This window comes from Myodes glareolus, chromosome X (assembly GCF_982192425.1).
Source record: "Myodes glareolus chromosome X, mMyoGla1.1, whole genome shotgun sequence".
Classification (NCBI taxonomy): domain Eukaryota; kingdom Metazoa; phylum Chordata; class Mammalia; order Rodentia; family Cricetidae; genus Myodes; species Myodes glareolus.
In genome coordinates, this window is record NC_142053.1 from 117,846,259 (window position 1) to 117,868,257 (window position 21,999).

General features: G+C 46.2%; 1 protein-coding gene across 7 annotated transcripts in view; it reads right to left on the reverse strand.

Annotated features, from left to right (window-relative positions):
• The window catches only part of Sh3kbp1 (SH3 domain containing kinase binding protein 1), a 337,525-nt gene extending 316,389 nt beyond the window's left edge, over nucleotides 1-21,136 (reverse strand). For 2 of the 7 annotated variants that reach the window (XM_085684713.2, XM_085684711.2), the window contains exon 1: nucleotides 20,774-21,136. In XM_085684713.2, coding sequence (XP_085540839.1) covers nucleotides 20,774-20,777 — 4 coding nt within the window. In that variant the 5' untranslated portion in view covers nucleotides 20,778-21,136. The remainder of the gene's footprint in view (nucleotides 1-20,773) is intronic. The other 5 variants (XM_085684710.2, XM_085684705.2, XM_048440701.3 and 2 more) reach the window with 3 other exon arrangements.
• Between the last annotated feature and the right edge of the window lie 863 nt (nucleotides 21,137-21,999).

A 21,999-nucleotide genomic window follows, 5' to 3' on the forward strand; every position in this document is an offset into this window, starting at 1 on the left:
TCTATTTTCTTTCTCCCAAGGGACAGACTGGACTGCCATTTCCTGTCTTCATCTTCCTGCTTCCTCCTTACTTGCTGGCTGACCAGCCCAGCTGTGGCTTGTCTGCTTCAGTCCCCACTCCCCTTTAGCACCAGCCCACCACCAGGCTCCAGCAGCAGGGTAGCCCTTTGTGAGGCCCGCTAGGAGAAGTCTACCTTCTCAACTTCCTACAGTGCTGCAAGGATTAAAGCCGTCCTCCACCATAAGCTGTGACCAACATCATTGCCCCCTTGGCCCTATTATAGTAAACATCTAAAAAAAATAAAGTCCCTAGTATAATGTCGCAAATAATGCACCCCAACAATGCCCACATCTGAATTACCAGAACCTGTGAATAGCCTGCAGTGACTGCTAGTCAGTGGGCATTAAATCAGGGAGATTAACCTGGATTCTCCAGATGAAGCTAGCATTATGGAAGAAACAGAAAGAGGCCAGAGGGATGAGATGCTAGGAGAGTTCATCTCCTTTGAAAACTTAGAAAGGAAACCTGAGCCAAAGAACGTGGGCAGCCTCCTGAAGCTTGGAAAAAAAAAGAAGAGATTTTTCCCTAGTTTCCACAAAAAAATACAGCCCTGTCAACACCTTGATGCTAAACCCATGAGACCCATTTCAGTCTCCGATAGAATTTGGAGACAGTACACTTGTGTTGCTTTTGTGGTGGTCAGGGCAGTATGGTGGTCTGGATGAGAATGGACCCCATAGGCACATAGATTTGCATAGCTGGTCCCTAGTTGGTGGACCTGTTTTGGGAAGGATTAGGAGGTGCGGCCTTGTTGGAGAAAGTATGTCACTGGAGGTGGGCTTTGAGCTTTCAAAAGTGTCTGTCTGCCTCCCTCTCTCTCTCCCTTCCTCCCTCCCCTCTCCCTCTCTGCTTTGGGCTTATGAATCAGGGTGTAAGCTCTCAGCTCTTCTTGTCACCATGCCTTTGCTCTGTCATCATGGACTCATCCCTGAAACCGTAAGCCCCAAACAAACTCTTTCTTCTATAAGTTGTCTTGGTCATGGTATCTTATCACAGCAATAGAAAGGTAACTAAGACAGGCAGCAACAGGAAACACATAAACCTGGTTATTAAATGTCATAGCAGCATGCTTTGGGGTCTAATGAATAAGCAAGTTTTAGTTAAGTAAATTTATCTATGCAAAGTCCACAGCGCTTTCATGTCTCATCTGAAAACATAGCTCCACACCCAGAGCTGTGACTAGTTTCCATTCCCCTAGCACTTAACGCCAAAAAAAAAAAAAAAAAAAAAAACATGGGTCCGATAGCTAAAGACACACGTGGTTTTATGTCACAGGGCAGGTTCTAAAAGGAACACTTGGCTTGTGCCATTTTATGAGGTATCTGTTTGACACAGATCTTTAAAAAGAAAGCCCACTCAGAGTTATTTCTGTAACTGAAGGTGGGCAAGAGCGGGGATAGTAAAATGAGATTATTACTTAGGAAATGAGCCATGGAAGTTAAGCCTCTTCTTTCGTACCATTTAATGCAACACCTTGCAACAAAGGATGATGACACCAATTTCCTTCTGAGAGCCACTGAAGCTCACAGCGTGTGGGTTCAAGTCTCAGTGTTGCTCTTTAGCAAACTAGGTTGTTTTGTTTTTTTTTTTTTAATGCAAACTGTTCTTCTGGCTATTTGTTTAGCTGGCGCCATAAGCTCACAAAGAGTCAGAATCGGCTCTTTTCAACAAACATAATCTTCTTCTGGTGAGTACCCTAAACCCACAGTGAGGCAGAGCCCCCCTAAGACAGCAGGTGTGGCTGAAAGGGAAGAAACACGGAACTCAGCATCCTTAGTTCAATAGATGTGGGTCTCCTAAACTCCTTCCAACGAGCTGAGAGGGAAAATTCAAACTCTAACCGTGTCCACATGACAAAGGTCTTGCTGGTTGATTCCTATTGCCTGGACTTGAAAGGAGTTCGGGATAACAAGGGATGGCCTAAAAATAGAAAGTAATGATTTCCAATGCCAGGACAGTAGGGCCACTTGAGTTCTATTTTCAACAACTCTCAGTTGCCTAGGAAGCAGCATATGGCTCCAATCATCCTCCAAAGTATAAGACCATCCAAAAAGCTGCCTATGACACGGGAGACAGTCCCCAAATGAGTGGACACACATAACAACCAAAGTAGACTGCCAGGACCCAAGACAAGCTAAAGGGCTTCCAAAAAGGCCAACCATCCCACTGCAATCTCCACCACTGAGACAATTTGAATGTGAGGCCAGCCGACGGGAGTTTCCACTGCCAATTTAGAATATGGAAGACTTGTGTTTTTAACAGAAGGACTTTTTCTAAGCAATTACTCCCTAGTGGAAAGAAATGATCCTGCTGTAACAACAGGGTCTGGTTCAGGATAAAAAGTTTGAGCCCAGTTAGTGAAGGGAATAAGAAAAACATCCCTCACTGGGGAGGAGTACAGGGGCCAGCCAACAACACTTCCGTAAAATGCAGGATGAGAGCCCTGTAGAAATAAGCGTGTGGGCTCCCATATCTCAGATCGGCTCTGCACAACCCAGGGCACACGAAGGTGCTGCATTACAGCCCCAGGAGGAAGTGTGGAAAGCCTGAAAGCTGACCACAACTAAAAATGATAAGGTTGATTCTTCCGTGGCAGAGCCATGGCAGAGAAACTTAGGAGGAAACAGCAAAGCCAGTAAGCCTGCCAGCTGCCCCAACAACGTACAAACTTTACAAGAGCCTGGTCACAAAATAGGTTATTTCTAGGCAACTTCAATGCAAAACAAGCTCCTGTTAATGATTAGTCAAGGGGCCACAAGATTCCCATACATACAGGACAAGTGGACTGGTCATAAATTCTATCATGATGTCAAAATCGTCCCATGTCTATGTTTTTAGATCGTGAAAAAGAAAATTATTTCCACATAGGTAAATGTGCCTTACAACATGGCCAACAGTAGAGAAGACTACAGGTCGTGACGGCTTTCTCAATTGCCTCTGACCATGTTGCCATTTCAGGCCAACGGAAGCCAATAAGGCATTCCGTTAAATGATGCGTTCTCCCCTGGTTTGGGAAAAAAATCCTCTGCCTTTAGACTCACGTTGTTTCTTCTCATTCCACAAATAATTTTCTTTTGCCACCCGCCATTATAGGTAACAAATCAAGCTAGATGTGAATTTGAAGGCCGTGATAATGACCCAAAAACTTAGGGGTGGGGCACTAATGTCTATAGAACATGAGCGTTGGAGTCCTTGAAATCCCTGGGTTTCCCCACAAACCTGTGCTCTTCCTCCCTCCCCCGAGCACTAACCTGTCTTGAACCCTGTCTTGAATAATTTAGGAAGCATCTGAGTTAGGGCAGAAGAGAAGGGAGCAGAACTAGGAATGGCTACAAACGAGGCTCCTATTCTTCCATCTTCCAGCAATCCAAGTAAAACAAAGGTAAAGAAGAGGCTTCATATGCCACCTCAAAAGTAAATAGCTCTTCACCAATTGGTGACTTCTTCCCATTCATAACTACTAAACGGCACATACATCCCTTATTTTAGTTAAACTTGCTATTTTCTTCTGCCTCCTAAGCAAGAATTGTCAGCTCCAGACTGAAAACTAAGATTTCCCAAGACAGGATCAGGGACAAGGAGGGACTCGAACAGGCTAAGACAACAGAGTCCAGGGAAGCTGTAGGTAGGTGCTGCTAGAGCCAGCAAAGCACACACGAGTGCTGTTGATGCCTAGAAAATCCTAAGTCATCACCCCGGAGAGTTTGTCCTACCGGGTATAAAAATGGGTGCATGAGAATGTGACTAATTACTCACTCGGTTCTTTGTTGCCAGAAGAAAGTAATTAATGGCAAAAGAAAGAAAAATACAGATTCCTAAATCAGCTGACTCAAGGAGTATGAATGAAACTGTAATTAATCCTCCTAAAGACACCATCTCCAAATAAGACCACGTTGGGGATTAGGACATGAACATACGAATGAATCTGGGGGTGCAGAAACTTTCTGGTCCATAGCACATGCCAAAAAATGCTTGTGTGTCTCCCTGCCCTCTCCACCCAAAACAGATGAATACACAGACGGAAGGCTAAAAAGGCATTAGGAAAGAGGAGTTTGTTTAGTCTAACTACTATGTACACGAAATGTCTGATAAAGGGTCACCATACACAAAAGGGCCCTGGCCTCAGGGTGCTACTATGGGGGGGTATGTGCATGTATGTGTGTGTGTGTGTGTGTGTGTGTGTGTGTGTGTGTGTGTGTGCACCCAATGTAAGTGCAGGTACCTCTACTTCATTTGAGACAGGTGCATATGCCAGGGTAGCTGGTCCATGAGCTTCTGGGGATTCTCCTGTCCCTATTTCCATCTCCATCTGAAATTCCAGCAGTGCATTATTCATTTGACTCTGTGTGGATTCTAGGGATCCAAACTCAAGTACTCTTGCTTGTGCAGCAAGCTCTTTACTGACTGAGCCATCTCCCCACCCAGATTCTGTTTATTTTTCCTATATTTGAGCACTAAGTATGTTTCATGATCTTAATACACATCACAGCATCTAATCACTGTGGTGGTGGTGGCTCCCTGGCTCTCAAGAAACCATGGATAGAACAGGAATTGGGAATGCCCTTCACAAATGGAATGTGGCAAAACAAAACTGACAGATTTTTGGTCACTAGTGAGAAATGATGTAGACCTCAAAAATATGGTTTGTTTGGGAGAATATTGGGACATTTCAACTCTATGAGTCACAAACTACTGGAAAACAAAACCCTATCCTCAACAAGTTTACCAGCTCTGACAATGCCTTAAAAATGTATGTACAGCCACGAGGCTCCCCAAAATACGGTCATATGATACAGCAGAAACTGATAACTATCTCCAGTCCCCATCTTCTCCTTCCTCTTTTTAAGAAATAAAACACTTGGCTCCCACAATGGTGCACAGAACAATAACCACTGCCCTCACATGTGTCCACAGCACAAGTCCCAGCACCTGTGAGTATGTTACTCAACACTGCAAAAGAGATTTTGAAGGTGGGTTAAATCTCAGATCTTCAAGTGGGAAGAATGTCGTCGATTGACTGAGTGGGCCTGATGTAATCGTGGAGGATTCTGAAGATGAAAGAGAGAGGCAGAAGAGACAGAAAAGAAGACAGGATGAAGGAATCAGAGGCCGGAGTGATGTCAGGAGGTGGCCCCTTGAAGCTGGCAAGTTAAAAGAGAATCATCCCTACCTTGGCATTCTGAACTCTAGAACTATGGGATGAGTCCGCATTGTTCAAAGCCTCTGAGTTTGTGATAATTTGTTATGGCAACAGAAGCAAGCACTCCTCGCCATCAAGTTTTGTTGGCACATGGTTGCCCAGCTGATGGTTACTTTTCTTTTTCAATTTTACTTTTATTCCTGTGTATGTGTGTGCTCGCAGAGAGGTGCCTGCAGAAGCCAGAAGAGAATATAGGATCCCCCGGGACTGTAGTTACAAGTGGTTTGGAGTCATCTAATGTGGGTGCTAGAACCAAATTCCAGCCCTCTGGAAGAGCAGCTAGTGCTCTTAACTCTTCGGCGCCCTGGAGATGGCCATTCCATAGACTTGTGTAGCTACCTTTGAGACTGGAACCACACTCTTGCCATGGGGTGTTCTTGATGGGTATAGCTGACAGCGATGCGACCAGCAGTTTCCTTAACAAAAGTACACTGCCATGGGGTGGTAGGTTGAGTGGTACTATGGAGCCAGCATCAACTATGTGGATAACAGAGAAGGAGCCTGGGTCCCATGACCTTGCATGGTACAGCAGTTGTACCACCTGAACAGTCTTGGGATCAGCTTGATAAAGAAGACAAAGGCCATACCTGGGGGTCTCTGGGAAAGAGCTTATATTCCAATACATCTGGGAGAGCAAATATTGTTGAGAATGGGAACAGCAGAAACGTTTACACTTTGTAAACATACACTTTGAAGATCCATTAGGCGTTGTCTTCTAAAACTGAATGTTCATTTATTTTATCCTTTGATTAATATGTTTTCTTCATCCATTGGTTAAGAACGAATGCTTGTTACGCACACTTTGGAACGCCAACAACTTGAAACCCAGCAAAAAACCACTCCTTACTATCACTTTTAAACTTTTAAACATGTGTATTTTACATGTGTGCCGGAGGCATTTGTAAGAATGGTGATAAGAAGACGCTGGGAGTGATGTGTCAATTAGCTGGACACAGGACAAACACACAGTGGCATACTCAAGACAATGGAAGGAAAACTAAGCGAACTGAAAAACTAGACCCAACACGCAAGTCTCAAGTCTACAGTTTCAACCCCAGTTATCAAACTAAAACCAAGCAAAACCACACAAGTGTTACAAAGGGATCCATATGATAAAGCTTACTCCAAAAAGTGAGTGATGGTTTTTTAAGAAGACTCTTGATAGATATTCCTTCCAAGTCAGAGAGAGAGAGAGAGAGAGAGAGAGAGAGAGAGAGAGAGAGAGAGAGGACAAAAAACAAACACCCGTGCACTGTGTGAGTTCCTCCAATGAAGACGGGGTTCACAATCGCACACTGACAGTGATGCCTGACTGCAGCCCATAGGACATCAAACATCCCGTCTACATTCAGAATCATTTTTGATACCTTGCACCATGTGAAAAGGCCCCTACAAGAAGCATATGGAGGATTGGAGGATAGATTCTCCCTGTGGTTGGAACACAGAAGAGAAAATGGGAGACACAGGTATACACAAAAGACTCCACTAAGCACCTGTCACAGAGCCGAACACCGACATCATCTCTGAAACACCATCACTCCTCTGTCTGTATTGATTTGAACTTCGGCAGCTTAATTTATGCTTAATTTGTGAATTCATTTCAGGTTTATACTTGTAAATGAGCTAAAAGCAAAAGCAGTTTGTCTGTAGTTAAATGCCCGCATTTTCAAGTAACATTATTATTATATAGTTTAGAGCAATTAAAAGGGAACTTCTGACACATGCTACCAGATGGATGAACCTTGGAGATAATATGCTGAATGAAATAAGCCAGTCACAAAAGAATAAGTGAACTCACAGCACGACCCCATCTGTATGAGGGATGTAGAAGTAAATTTATGGAGACTGGGAGTAGGATTCCAGCTGCCAGGAGAACCAGAAGAGTTTCACCTCGGAAAGATGGGAGGATGGATGGTGGTGGTGGTACCCCCCAAATGGGAATGTTCTTAACAACACTGAGCCTCAGGCGTGGAAACTGAGTGTGTGTGTGTGTGTGTGTGTGTGTGTGTGTGTGTGTGTTATATATGTGCCACAGCACACATGAGGTAGTGAACAACTTTCAGGAGTCGGGGCTCGCTTTTTACCTTCTTCAGGTCGGCTCCCTCTTGTTTCAGCTGAGTACCGAGTACTCCAGACCAGCCAGCTGGAGAGGCCCCAGGCTGTTCTCCTGGTTACACCTCCCATCTCCCCTAGGAGTGCTGAGACTTCAGATACACACCACCACATCTGGATAGCTTCATGTGAGTTCTGGGAATTGATCTTGGTCATCAGGGTCATGCAGCTAAGCATTTTCACCTGCTAAAGCCATCTTCCCATTACCCAAAAGAGCTAAGTTTATGCTTTGTATAACTTACCACGATAAAAATAAATAAATGCTAATAAACATTCAAAAGTTTAAGGCAAAACAGGGGTTCATAGGAAATAGTTCCCTTGTGAGCGGAATTTCAACATTAGTCATTTGAGCAAACCTATTTTGAGTCTCTGAATCTCCAACTGGGCGAGGAGGGGGTGGCCAGCAGCTGCCAGAGGTTTGTTGAAAGCTCAAAAAACTGTCTTCAAATATGATGGGCTTTTCTGAAATGGACACTTTTCCTTCTTTCTGGATAAGCAGAATTTGCTCAGAGGTCTTCTGCTTCAACCACTGTTTGTATGATTCCAGAAATGACCACGCCACAATCTCCTCCCAGTTAGGAAAAGGAAAGTAAAGCAAACTGTGGCCGTGGGTGAGACTTCAGCCGTCTTCCAGTCACTATGTCCCAGATCTTACACTTAACAAGCACCCAATAAACATTTGGATAGGTTCATGAATTCCAATATACAACAGTACCAAGTTAACTACTCTGTTTACCCAACAAATTCACGTTATAGTTAGAATTTGGTAAGGTAACACAGAGAGGATGGCACACAATAGATACTAGTGCTTTTTACCAACTGTGAACTTCACAACTTTCACAGAAACCTGCCCCTGGGAGGCCATCATAGATATTCAACTCCGTTTTTACCAAGTATGCAAGCTGACATTTAGTGGATACTTGGCTAAGGAAAAAAAAATTCTTTACATTAGGTTGTCCCTTAATAAAAGGCATGAAATGAGAAGGATTTTCAGGTGGTTCTCCAGACTGGGTCCTGGTAGTTACTGTCACTCATCTTGATGTTTTTTGAAGACTGAAGAGATTGAAGCTTTCTGTTTGTGTGTGTGTGTTAGCTTTGGGACTGGGTCTCATTCTGTAGTCCCTGCTGAAGCTAGACCCACACCCACTATTGAACTATTTTTTCTTTTCTTGAACGGGGTTAGGTCTCACTGTGTAAGTCAAGTTGTCGTAAAACTTGTGATCTTCCTGCCTCTGCCTCCTGAGTGCTGGGACTCCAGGTGTGCACACTACCACGCCCACCTTTGAGCCTAACATTTCAATCACAATTATATCATGGATGATGACACAAAGCTCGGTGGTTCTGGGGAAGAAAGTTCCTGCGCACATCAGTCAGGTGGTGAAAGTCAAAGAAGAAAGGGAAGGAGAAAGAAAGAGAAGGGGATGAAAGCAACCCCCACCCCGGGAGTTTCAGTTTGCACTAGGTAAGAGCTGGGGCTAATCTCTGCAGATGGTACAGTGGTGTGGGGACAGGAAAGCCTCATACACTACTTCCTTTAGAGGCATGGCACAATTCATTTTCTCCCCTCCCCACTTTAAGTCAAACAAGTTCTTGAAGCAAAACTGTAAGAAAACCTAAGCGGGTAAATCTCCTCCTAGGCCACAGGTGATAAACTCCCAAGACCTACGGAAGTCATTCTCATTCTCATCCACAGAGCCTCTTCCAATTGCTGAGAAGTCCTTGCATACAAGACACAGATAAAAAGTGCTACGCTCTACCACTTCATTTCCTTAAGGGTAAAAAGGGGAAATATGGGGGCTGGAGAGATTTCCCAGTAGTTGTCATTGCTGCTTTTGTAGAGGATTTGAGTTCACTTCCACAGTCCCCGTGTCAGGTGGCCCAGAACTTCCCATAACTGTAGCTCCAGGTGATCCAGCGCCCTCTTCTGGCCTCCACAGGCATCTGCACATGTGTGCACATACCCACCCACAGACAGACATACACATAACTAAGTAACTAAAAAATAAACACAAATCTTAAAAAGGGGGACAATATTACATCCTCATAATACGAAGATCATGGAAGCAAGCTAAATGCTAAATGATGGAGAAATTAAGATACACGAGTGCAACTATTCAGCTACTAAAAACATCAGCTTAGAAGATTACTATGGAATTAAATGAAAACATGAATATGTATGTGTGTACATATCATGTAAACATATCCATAATCATATACTAAACATCCCCCAAAGAAACATGCTTGCTGTGCTTGAAATATGGCTCTTCACTGAGCAAGCATGACAACCTGAGTTTGGAGCTCCAGAAGCCATGTCAAAGCCAGACTCAGTGACATGTGTCTAGAGTCCTGTGGCAAGATGGGAGGTGCACACAGGAGAATCCCCAAGGCCAGCAAATCTGGAGTACGCCACACAGCAGCAAAGAGACAACCTGCCTCAAAGCAAGGTGCCAAGTGAGAACTGGCCCCCAGGCTTCTCGTCTGACATACACAGACACACACGGACACCTCTCCTGTTGGCAAAAGTAAATAAATATTTTAAATAAAAATACAAAAATCAAACAATATGGGTTGCATTAAGAACCGTGTGGGTGGTTAATTGAAGTTCTCCTATTTGATATTTTCTAATTTCTGCATCTAGATACCATGTGTTTATCAATAAAAATTCTTTAAAGTTAGCTAACACTGGAGCCAGAATAAAATCACTGCCCTAGACTCTCCCAGGCCCTCAATAGGAGATGAAGTCCTCTATACCCCAGTGAGAAAGCCCTGACACCCAGCACCTCCCTGTTCCCCTAGACTCCCAGCTGGCTGACTGTCCCCTGGGAAAAGCCTCCTCACCCTAGTCCCCCCCTCCCTAACTCTTCCTGCCCTTTGAGGAGGCCTGTCTGTGGGAGCAAAGGGTAGACACTCCCCAAGCTTCCTCTTCCCTAGGGAGAGCACACATCCCCCCCAACCTTTCCCGCACATGGCCAGCTTAACTTCAGACCACAGAGATAAACAATATTTTTATTGGCTCCAAGACTGAACAAAAAAAAAGAGATAATAGTACCTTTGAAAATCTGAGGCACATCTGAATCCTCTATGGGAGATGGTTTAAAGGAAAAAAACAGGATGTGAGAGAGGTGGGGGTGTAGGAGACAAATGGGTTGGGGGGATGGGGAGAGAGAAGGGTTTCAAGGAAGAGAGCTGGGTTAAAGGATGAACCCGGGGTAGACAGCTGGAGTCCTGTAATGCTAGCACTTGGGAAACTGAGGCAGAAGTACTGTGAGGTCCAGGCCAACCTGGGACAAAAAATAAAAATCTGTCTCAAGAATGAGGAGACATGGAGCAAAAGGGATGTGGAGAGAGGGCTATAGACCAGAAAGGAAGGGGGTGAGAGTGAGCGAGAAGGGTGGGGAAGCCAAACAAAAAGAGAAAGAAGGGTGAGAGGATACCCAGGATGGAGGAAGAGGTCAGGGTGGATAGGGTGGGAAGTCAGTTGGACAGTGAGGGGGCTAGGGGACAGAGTTGGGGGGGCTAGGGAACAGAGAGGGAGAAGGAGGGGAGATGAAGAAAAAAGGATCTAGATTTTTATTTAAAAATAATGGAGGAAGACAGAATGTGAGGGCGCTGGAAGAGGCCAGGAAGTGAGGAAGGAGAAAGATATGGGGGATGAGAGGGGATGAAGAAACAGAGAAAGGGGGGGGGGTGTAGGGAAGAAGGCAGGAGAGAGGGAGAAGCAGACAGCCAGAGGGAAGCAGGATGGGAGAGTCCCTTGTGCCCTTCCCTCAACTCATACCAGCCTCATGGGTTAACCCAGCAGACTATAGCTGTTTTTCACAACTGCTTCATCTCTTCCTCCATTTAAAAACCCACAGGTTCCCTAAAACAAACCAGACGATGTCACAACTGGACCCTTCCCCCATGAAGTGTTATCACCAACCCAGGCAAAGTGCCTCCAAGTGCTTTTTACGTGCCAACTCAAAACCAGAAAACTGAACTCCATTAAACAATACAGGCTCTCAAAGGGGGAATACACACACACACACACACACACACACACACACACACACACACACACCACACACACACACTTACTCAAGCCCAGTGAAAGAGGAAAGACAGCTCTTAACTCAGCTAAAACCTTAGCCCTAGACCAGCTGAGAATCAGGATGAAGTTTCTATCAGTTAAGAGCACTGGCCAGTTAAGATTTCAGATTATAACAGTCTCTCGGAGAAATGTTTCCAAAGTCACATGTCCTGTCAAAGAGGATGGGGAAGCTGGGGTGCAGCTGACTTGGGCAGCATATGCGACGTCCTGGATCCATCCCTACCACAGCAAAGACAGATGAATGAACAAGAGGACTCAGCCACAGAATTGCACAGCACAGCCCCAATGAGCACAAGCCACAAATGCAATAGAAATGCACTCATCATCCATCAACTACGACATTAAAAAATGAGGGGGAAAATGGAGATAGCTACCCATCCACCGCATGAAACCCCCCATGAAAGAAAACTCCAAAAACAAACCACCAACAGCCTATGAGAAGGGTCGCAGCCTATATGGTGGTAGCAAATGGGAAAGAGAGACTTTCATTTTTGTTTTCTTGTGTGCCTCGTGTACCAAGGTTCTCCTCAAACTAAGTTCATACCACCACAACCAAAAAGGCCTTTAGCTACTTTGTATATTTTTGCCTTTAGCGTTCTGAATATTGTGAATAAGTAATCTATTCTAAAATCTAGCTTTAAAAATAACATTAAGTTGGGCTGAAGAGATGGCTCAGCAGCTAAGAGGTTGCTCCTTCAGAGGATCCAGGTTCATTTCCCAGCAGCCACATAGCAGTTCACAACCATCTGTATCTCCAGTTCCAAGGGATCAGATGCTGTCTTCTGGTCACTGCAGGCACCAGACATACAAGTGGTTCACAAATATATACACATGCAAAACACTCATACACATAAAATAAAAGTAAATTTAAAAAAAAAAACAAACAAACTTCAAAGCCAAGTGTAGTGGTGCACACCTGCAATTTCAACACTTGGAATGTAGAAGCAAAAGGATCAGGAATTTAAGGTCATCTTCAACTGCAGAGTGAGTCTGAAGCCAGCCTGAGCTACATGAGAGATTATCTCAAGACAAAATCATAACGATACTAATTTCGAAAGTTCTCAAGCAAGCACCTGCAGCCCCAGACCAAGCAAGCAGATTAGCAGTGTGTGAGCTGCTCTTCCCTCTCAGTTTCTCGGTGACAATTCCTGCTCTCCCAAGCCCACTTCCCAGGATCGTCCAAAACCATATCACTTTCCTCCAGTTGTTTTCTGATGGTCAAAAGTAGCTCCAATTCTCCATCGATTAACAAAAGCAACACAACCTGCCTTAGGTATCCACACGAATTCATTTTAGCTGTGTTCCCACCCATTCTCCACGAAATAATTTATTGAAGTCTGCATAGTATCTGTGGGCCAAGTCACTCAGAAGGCTTGGGCAGGGGTATCCCTTGAGCCCTAGAGCTCCAAGACCAGCCTGGGCAGTAGTACAGCAAGACCTCTCAAAACACAGTAGTTCATTGAGAACAAAGGATAGAGTTGTGTGGTTTAACTATCCCATTTTGATCAAGTTTTAACAGGAGATTATGTTTCGTTTTTATGACCAAAGTAAGAGAAAGGCAAACTTCATTTACAAATCCTTTCAAGACAAATAAATTTCACTCAGCAGCTGGTCTGTAAAATGCTCAGGCCGAGGCAGCTCCCAAAACTATCTGCTTAAAAAAAAAAAAATGGAGATCCACAAAGAAGCTGACCAAGAAGAGGGAGGGGACATGAAAGCAAGGAAGATCTTTCCAGACCTTGTCCAAATCCCACTGATTCCTAAAGAAGCTACTACTCAAGCGCCTCATGCCAACTGCTTCGGGATGTCAAAACACATAATCAAAGAACTAACTGGAATAATTAGACGGGACACCAGGCTAATTACAAGTGCACAGGGAGGTGGCAGGTGATGGATAAAACTCCTGTAGCCCCAGAGGACCAGAACAAGAACAGAACAGGGCTTTGAGTCTTCAAAGTCTAGAACAATCCAGAAAAAAAGCCAGCAAAAACAAAAGAGTTGGTGTTTACATGCCATAACCTGTAAGGAACTGAAGGGTGTTGTTGTTGTTGTTGTTGTTGTTGTTAGTTTGTTGGTTGGTTGGTTTTAGGGTTTGGGGGGTTGTTTTTTGAGACAGAATTTCTCTGGGTAGCCCTGGCTCTCCTGAAGCTCACTCTGTGGCAGAAGCTCAAGTTTAAGGAGATGGTGATTTCAATTGTCTATACACACTGTTCTACAGCACTTAAAGAGATGAATTTGCTATGCAAAATGGGTAATTAATGAGCATCAAAATATTTATAGGATATACTCCAAGATGGTGGGGGGGGAGTAGTAAGAAGAAGTGCCTCTTCTGGCCTCTCTGTCCCTGCACCCGGGGACAGACTGGCCTCCTGGGCTGGCCCCACCACTTTCCTGGCCACTAGAAGGAAAAAATAAGCAAAGACCTTTGCTTGCCAACTCAACACTCAACAAATAGCGCAGGAGTTTTATTATTACTGTTTTTCCTCCTAAGACTAAATATAAGCATGGTTTATCACTGAGGTAAAAGCCACTGGCTACAGTCTGTTTAGTTTAAGTATCCCCTAATGAAAAAGACAGAGCTGCCCAAAAGATAAGTATCTACACAGCACAAGGATCAACAAAGTACTCACCATCAACCAGTGACCTTTTGCTATGGGAAGGAATTTCGGGGACGAAACTGCTGACGACCATCAACCCTGGATATGTAAATCTAGGCATCGGTCTGGCATTGCAGTGTTTTCTTCCAGGATCCAAGCATTCTCAAGAAATCCCAGTGATTCCTAAGGAAGCGACTACCCAAGCCAGTCATGCCAACTGCTTCCGGATGTCAAAATACACCCAAATGTCTGTCCTGAGAGGACAGGGATGTAACTAGGGAAGGGACCTAGAGGATAAGCAAGATGAAGTGTCTTCCAGAGGAAACAAGGGCCAGAGCATATTTAAAACAACAAAACCATGCTTCCTTTTTCTGTATTCCTTAAGAAATCTCAACTGGGTGCGCTGGGCTTTCAAGTTTTCTCGAAAGTACCTAACAGGCCCAGAAGTCCCTAAAAGACAGGGACTCTGAGCTTTACACTAGAAAAGTACTGGGGAGGAGTGACTTGAAACAGTTTTAAAGCTAGGGAGTGGTGATGCTTGCAGAGCACCAGGAAAACGATTTTATATTACCAAATGGCAAACATAGAATAGTAAAGTCTCTTACATTTAGCACAAATTTAAAACTTAGTCGTGTAGTATATCAAACACCAGAAAACTCCATGGTACAGCTCAATAAAGCTATCTTTTAAAAGCATACTGGGAACCAGGTGTTGAAGTCCAGGCCTGTAATCCCAGCACTAGGAAAGTGGAGAACTCAAACCAAGTCTTGAAGAAATAGCAAGTTCCAGGCCAGCCTGGAGTCCATAGAGAAACTGTCTCAAAGCTAGGGGTGTAGTGCGGTGGTAGAGTCCTTGTCTAGTAAGCCTGAAGTTTCTGGGTTTAATCCCAAGTACAATAAACACACACACACACACACGCGTGCACACACACACACGCACGCGCACACACACACACACGCACACACACCTTTCCTGCTGAAGAGGCTACAACAAGAACCACTAGAGAAGTGGGAACTTGACATTGACAGAGAACCTACAAGTTTGGTGTTGCTGTCTCCTCAATGTTGGAGTCATCCGTTGCTGCTAAGGGGCCACACACAATAACACCATGAGCCTTGGCCTCATCAGCAAGTGGAATCGACCAATACAAGACAGAATAGTCCAGCATTTCAATTCCAGAGACTGAGAAATCAGCACCAGGACCAGGGAGACGTTTCCATTTTGAAACTTGTAGTTCTTCACTCAAGCCGCACGACACATAGAGTGTTCCTCTTTAGGCCACCAGGAGCTGTCGCGAACAGACCTTGCCAACCTAATTTGCTCCCAGGTGGGGTGGGGGTAGGTACAGAACTGCACAGACACACGCACACACTGCTGGCAGTCCACGGTCTCAGGCATTACAAGTAGTAACGACACTTGGATGAGAGGGTTACTCAGTCATTAACATATGGCACTTGCTGTATGCCAGGCAATGAGCCAGGACAGTGGAGGTGGGGGGTACCCAGTTGGAGATGACAGAGTTCATACGAGATGAAATACTGTCCAGTAATCTTTGGAACGGTCTTCACGAGATGAATACAGGGCATGGAGGCTACATAATGGGCCCCTCAAAAACCTCCATGTCCTCACCCTCAGAACCTGGGACTCAGAAAGTTAAAGCTCTTAACAAGCTGATTCTCAAGTGGTTCCATAAATAAGTCTTTGTAATGGATAGGCGGACAGATTAAGACAGATGTGACAATAGGAAAGCAGAGGCAGGAAAAGATGCCGTTAGGAACCAAGGCAATGCAAGAGCCAATAGAAGTCTTCGAGACTCAAAAGTTAATTCAAGTTAATTCAAGGATTCTGAGGACTGTGTCTGTGTGTTTTGTGGGCAGGAGGCAGACTGTTGATGAGTTACAGTGGCCATCAGGGCAGTGTCGGAGATGGTCATCCTCAGAGGTGCAGGCTCTGCGTCTCAAGAAGCAGCAGGGAAGGACAAAGATAAGAACAACAAATGCAAAGCGGAACTCTAAAGGAAGTGTCTGAGTCTGCTCTCCATTGCCCTAACCAGATACCCTGGGATGGGCAATTTAGAAAGGCCGGTAAGTCCAAGCGCATGACATTGGTGTTTGCCTGGCTCCAATGAAGGGCTGCTTCGTTGCTTCATTGCCATGGTGGAGGATATCAAAGCAGGTTTCTTCCTGTTCCCATAAAGCCACTAATTCCATCATGGAGGCTCACTCTCATTACCTCATCCAACGCTACTTGCCTCCCAATAGCTTCAACTCCAAATATCATTAACATTAATTGGGGGGGTTGAGTTTTCAATACACAAATATAGGGGGACATACGGTTTTTAAAACTCTAAAGTTTAAAAACAAAGATAGAACCTTCAAGGAGGAAAAAAGCGATTAGTTATGAATGTCCAATGATCCAAGAAAAACAAGGAAAAGGCATACTTAATACAAGTATAGGAGGAAGAACAATGTTGTTTCCCAGCAGCCCAGATGCACACAGCCCAGAACAGGGTACCTCAAGCACTCCAATGAGCCAGAAGCATCATTGAAAAGGCAAGAAGCTTGTGTACTTGACCATGCATCAGAACCAGATGGTTCAGCAGGTAAAGGGACTTGCTGAAAACTACAACCACCTGAACCCCATCCCTGGTACCCACAAGATGGAATGAGAGAACCGGTTCCCACGAGTTGTCCTCTAACTACCATGAGCACATCATGGTGCATGTGTATGTGTGCATGAAAAGTTAAAAATTAAACAAGAACCTCCTAGAGGACTTATTCAAGTGCTGATTGCTGAACCCCACTGTCCAAGGTTCCTGATTTTGTAGGTCTGTTGGGAAACGACTGAAGAATTTCTGTCTCTCAAGTGATCCCAAGGTACAGCCCTCTGAAAACCGCTGTCAGTACCTCTACCACTGAAAGGGTTCTGGCATTTGCCGGGGCTCTTTCTTTCTCACATAGCACCTGATCCCTTTGTTCTCAGCAGCCTGCACTGGATTACTCCATGTATTTCCCTGGTATAGCTTTCCAGTTGTTCATTTTTCTCAATATTGAACAAAAGCCCAAGACTAAACCTAACTGATATTAAAGTAGTGGTCGTGGAACATGCCCTTAAAATAAAAAATAAAAAAACAGAAGCCTTTCCCCCCCACCACCACCACCTCCAGTCAACTTTGAGGAGCAGAAAAGGGGATCCTACTACTGGGGATCTGGCTGGGCGCAACATCCCTCAGAACAGCAGCAGCAGGCACGGCCAGTCTGTGATCAGAACAGGACAAGACACAAACAAAGCCACCCCGTAATCATGTGTGAACGCAGCCAAAACATGAACTTTGTCCACACCATAAATGTGAGCAGCCATCTCCCAGTCTTGCTAATGTGAGTGTCTGCTGCTTTTATACCAACCCCGGATTTTGCCTGGCTCCAATGTTTCCCTCTTCTAGAGAACATTTGTTAAAATAGTCAAGCCCAGAGTAGCTCTGGCAGCCTCCAAGCCAGAACAATGTCTGGCTCCTTCAAATGCTCCCCGAACCACCTGACACAGACACAAAGCCCCTACCTAAGTCTGCCTCTCTCACACCCCGTTGCTCAGGGGCCCCATGGTCCTCATGGGGAGCAAGAAGAAAACTCAGCCTGTTAAATCCCGGGTGTGTGCCCAGGGAGGGTGGGTGACTCACGATCTCCTCAAAGACATCATCCTCACCTGCTCTCCAACCTACACGAGATTCCTCTTCTCATCTTTCAGGACGCTCACTATAGCTTTTATTTACACACTGCCACATTCCTTCCACACACATCCTCCACTAGACTGAGGAGTTCACGTGGGTCGGTCTAAATGTAATGCACACCTGTTTCCTGGCAGAAAGCAGGAGATAAATACATAATGAGATGGACGACTAAGTGGACAAATACTTTTCACTGCGGGTAGCGTCCTTTAAGAAATCACAAGCACCAGCATTTTCAATGGGTATGAGCAATGCAAAGGTAACTGGAGGAGTAGATTAGGAAACAACCAAGGTCTCTGCAACCAGTAATGGACTCTGCCAAACAAAGGGGAGAGCCCTTCCTTCCATATTTAACTCAAGACTTGTTTGTAGAAGGCATTGCATTGTATTGATTTTAGCTTTCATGCAGCATGGTCTCCCACTGACACAGTATTGCCCCAAGCTGCCCAAACTCTGTTGTCACTCTGGAAATCCTTCAACGTAAGTCACTTGCTTGGCTTGCAAACCCTTCACTACTCCCAGATTTGGGTCACAGTACTTGCACTGCTCTAATTCTAAGAGGCTTTCCCTGTGTCTAGCACCATAGGCCCCTCCCAGCAAGTTCATAGTGTTTTGTAAGAGACCACTGCATAACTAGCCAACTTCATTTCAGGGTTCGGGATTTCGTGACTTTCAGTTAGTGTTCAGATCCTGGACTATATGATATGATTTGATTATGTTACTCATCAACAGAAAAACCATCAGGTCAAGCAAGAGTATCAAAGTGGTAAATGAGCTAAATCTCCGGAAAACCAGAGAGATTTGGACAAAGGGAGTGTGTGTGTGTGTGTGTGTGTGTGTGTGTATGTGTGTGTGTGTGTGTGTGTGTGTGTTCTTGTGCCATCTCGCACAGAACCCTAGCACCACTAGGTCTTTCTATTAAAAAACAAATAGAATCAGCTATTAAATATCTGTACTTCATTGTAAATATACCACTAAGGACTCTTTAGAAAACAGCAGGTTATTTTTCCCCACAAACGACTACAAACACCTTAAATTCCACTTAGGCACATTGTAATGAATTAAATGGCATTCATTTTGCTCTTGGTGCCTCTGTGTATGAACTCCTGAAATAAATAATAATTGATTGCTGCATAATGGCTACAATTTTAAAATGATACTGGAAAGGGCTATAAATTGCAGAAGCACTCTCATTTTCTTAAGAGAGTCTAAAGAATGCAAACAGTTTAGATCTCAACGATAAACAGGTCTGCTGCTTCTTAAAGGAGACGCCATCCTCTTTCCATTGAGACCTCCAAAGCAAAGCCTGCCCATGCAAACCGACAACTACCTTTTGTATATAACTCTTTCGGTAACCCACCCCAAATGAAAGGTGACCCCAACAACATTTCTTATCATGTTGGGAGAAAGCAGGGCATTCCAAAGTGACCTATAAGGGTTTAAAGGCATTTACTTGGGCCATTGGACTCAATCATCTTAAGGCAAAGCAAAACAAGAGTAGGAATTAAACGTCGTGTCTTCCATGGAGTAGGAGGGTTGGGTCCATCCACTCAATATTTAGAGCCTAAATCTGCACCAAACATCAAAGAAATCCATTGTGAGCGGCGCCATACAACACAATGCCGTGCCAATGGTGACTGAGCCCAGGTAGAGGAGATAAATAGTAAACACATTAGAATAGGTAATACTGCTGTGGGGAAAAGTGTCGTATGAGAATGGAATTCATTTAGACCTGGAGTGGTATGACCATCAGAAAAGGGCACTGGGAACAGAGCGGCACTTAAGTTGAGAGGCCACCAGATCACTACCACTTTGGAAAAGGGAAAGGCATTTTGGAAAACAATCACAAATGGGATTTGAACTTCATTGACCAACAACTTACTGGGTTGGACCTCCCCTTCAATGCTTGTGTATGTATGAGCATCCTGCGACTCCTGCCTACCCTTTCTGGCTGGTGGACCAATATCCTATTACCTGAATACAGAAAAGTCTCACTTTATGACGATTTATTATAATGTGCAGCCTGCTATGCTTGGCCTAGAAACACCCAAAAATAAGCTGCTAGAGGCACAAAAAGCTGGCTGGCTATCAGCAAGACTTAGGTAAACCAAACGTTTAATAGAGACCAGACAGTCACAAGTCCTTTGCTCAATAAAGTGTTAGTTCCTCTGGGCAGTAAGGTGGGTCCCACACTGTCAGGTCTATAGTAAATGGGACCCAGAAGACCTAATGCTAGCTTCCTACATGGAAATTATGTTTTCTAGGTAAATCAAAAAACTGGATCACCATTTCCATCCAGTTCCCGGCCCTGCAGACTTAGAGGAGGACATGGGAAGTAGCCTTTGAGGACCTCGGAGTGGAGAGAGGGCCAGACAGGGGGAAGACAGAGAGAGTGAGAGCTGAAAGCACAAGCAGGGGTTGCAGGAAGAGCTCAGGACCCTGGGACAGCCAGCCCACCAGGCCCGGTACTGGGGCGTTTCCTAACCTCCCATCACCCCATCAGTCGGCAATAAGGGCATTCTAACCCTCCCCCAAAGACCCCGAGATTCTAGGTTCTTCTCAGCCTGGGCCAGACAGACACCAAGAACCCCAAGAACCCTGCAGAGGGCAGGGACCCACCAAATTCAGGTACCCGCGTCCACAGCGCAAGGGAGGGTACGCTTGAGTAAAGAAAAATGGCAAAGACAAAACTCTCCCCGCCCACCCGAAAAACCCAACCACACCCCCTGCATCCCTCAACCCAAGCCGCCCCAGAGCCAGCCCCCGCGATTCTCTGTCCAGGCCCCCTCGGGTTCCTGTCCCTGCCGCGCGCGCGGGCTCCGCAGGGACACTAAAGCAAGTGAGAGTGAATCGGGGTGCGCAAGGCGAGGGAGGGCGCCCAGCGCGATGTCACTCTCCCGGCCCGGCTCCGGGGCGCCCTCCCCGGGTCCGTGGTCCCGGGATGGGCGCGCCGACCCTACACACAGGGTTGAGCAGCCCCTGCACTCACCCATTGGCGCCAAGCCGGGCCGAGCCGCCGAAGCAGCGTGAAAGTTGGCGGAACCGGGCGTGGGGTTCGGAGCGCCGAGGTCGCGGCGCGGGGATCGGGGACGCGGGCGTTGGGACGCGGCTGCAGCTGGGCCGGCTTCTTCCTCAGTAACGGTGGTGGAGGCTCAGCGCCGCCCGCTGCTGCCTCTGCTGCCGCTGCCGCTGCTGCCCTGGGGCGACTCCTGCTGCTGCTGCTGCTGCATCGCGGCCCCGCTGCGCCCGGCTGCTCCGGGTTTCCTGCTCTCCGAGAGTGGAAATTGCGAAAAAGAAAAAAAAAAAAAATATCACCGCCCTGCCCAGTGCAAGGCTGCCGGCTCAGAGCCTGCTCTCCCCTCCTCCTCGCCGCTGCGAGGCTCCGCAGCTCCGCCCGTCGGAGAGGCGCGGCCGCCAGGCGGGGGCGGGGCTGAGGGGCGGGGCCCGGTCAGCGTCTGGCCTGACTCCGGGGCGCGTCCGCTGGCGGCGAGGCTCGGTGGCCCCCCTCACTGTCCGCTCTGCCCCGGCCCGAGCTCTGCCGCGGTCGCCCCCTATCCGCCTATACTCTGCTCACGCCCGGGGAAATGCCGCGAGACTCCTCGAGACCGGAGGAGATTTAGGGGGTCTTTGGGGGTGGGGGTCTCAGAGTTGAGGGGCACGTGGAAAAGGTGGGTCGGAAGGCGGAACCCCGGGGAAGGACTGGGGGAAGGGTAGCCGTCGGCAGGTGAAGGGCCAGACACTTGCTGGGTTATTAACAGGTGACAGCATTGGGAACAAGGCTGGTAGCAGGGGGCTTTTGGAGAAAGGGGTCCTTAGCTTGGGAAGGCTGGCAGAGCAGGTGCGAGTTTGGAGCGTGGGAGGTGGTGGGCTTGATGAGGAGCCCAAAGCGAGGGTGCAGCGAGGCTGCTGGGCAGGTGTGCCACTGGGCACCGCCTCTCACAGGATTGGACCCTCCTTACACCTGACCCAGTGTTGCCTGGACCAGGTGTGGGGTTCTGCTCCTTGGGAATTTTTCTAGGTCCGGAGACAAAGCTTGGCTCCTTTTCCATAAGGCATCGTTGTGTCATATTGACCTCAAGCCTGGGTGGCCAACAATTTAGTGGGCGCTAAAACGGAACTAGAAATTCACAGGAATTCCTGGACAATCACAAGCTCCTTTTTCCGGGTTCATTCCCCACCACACCTTTCAGTCATAAAGACTTGCCCGCAACCACA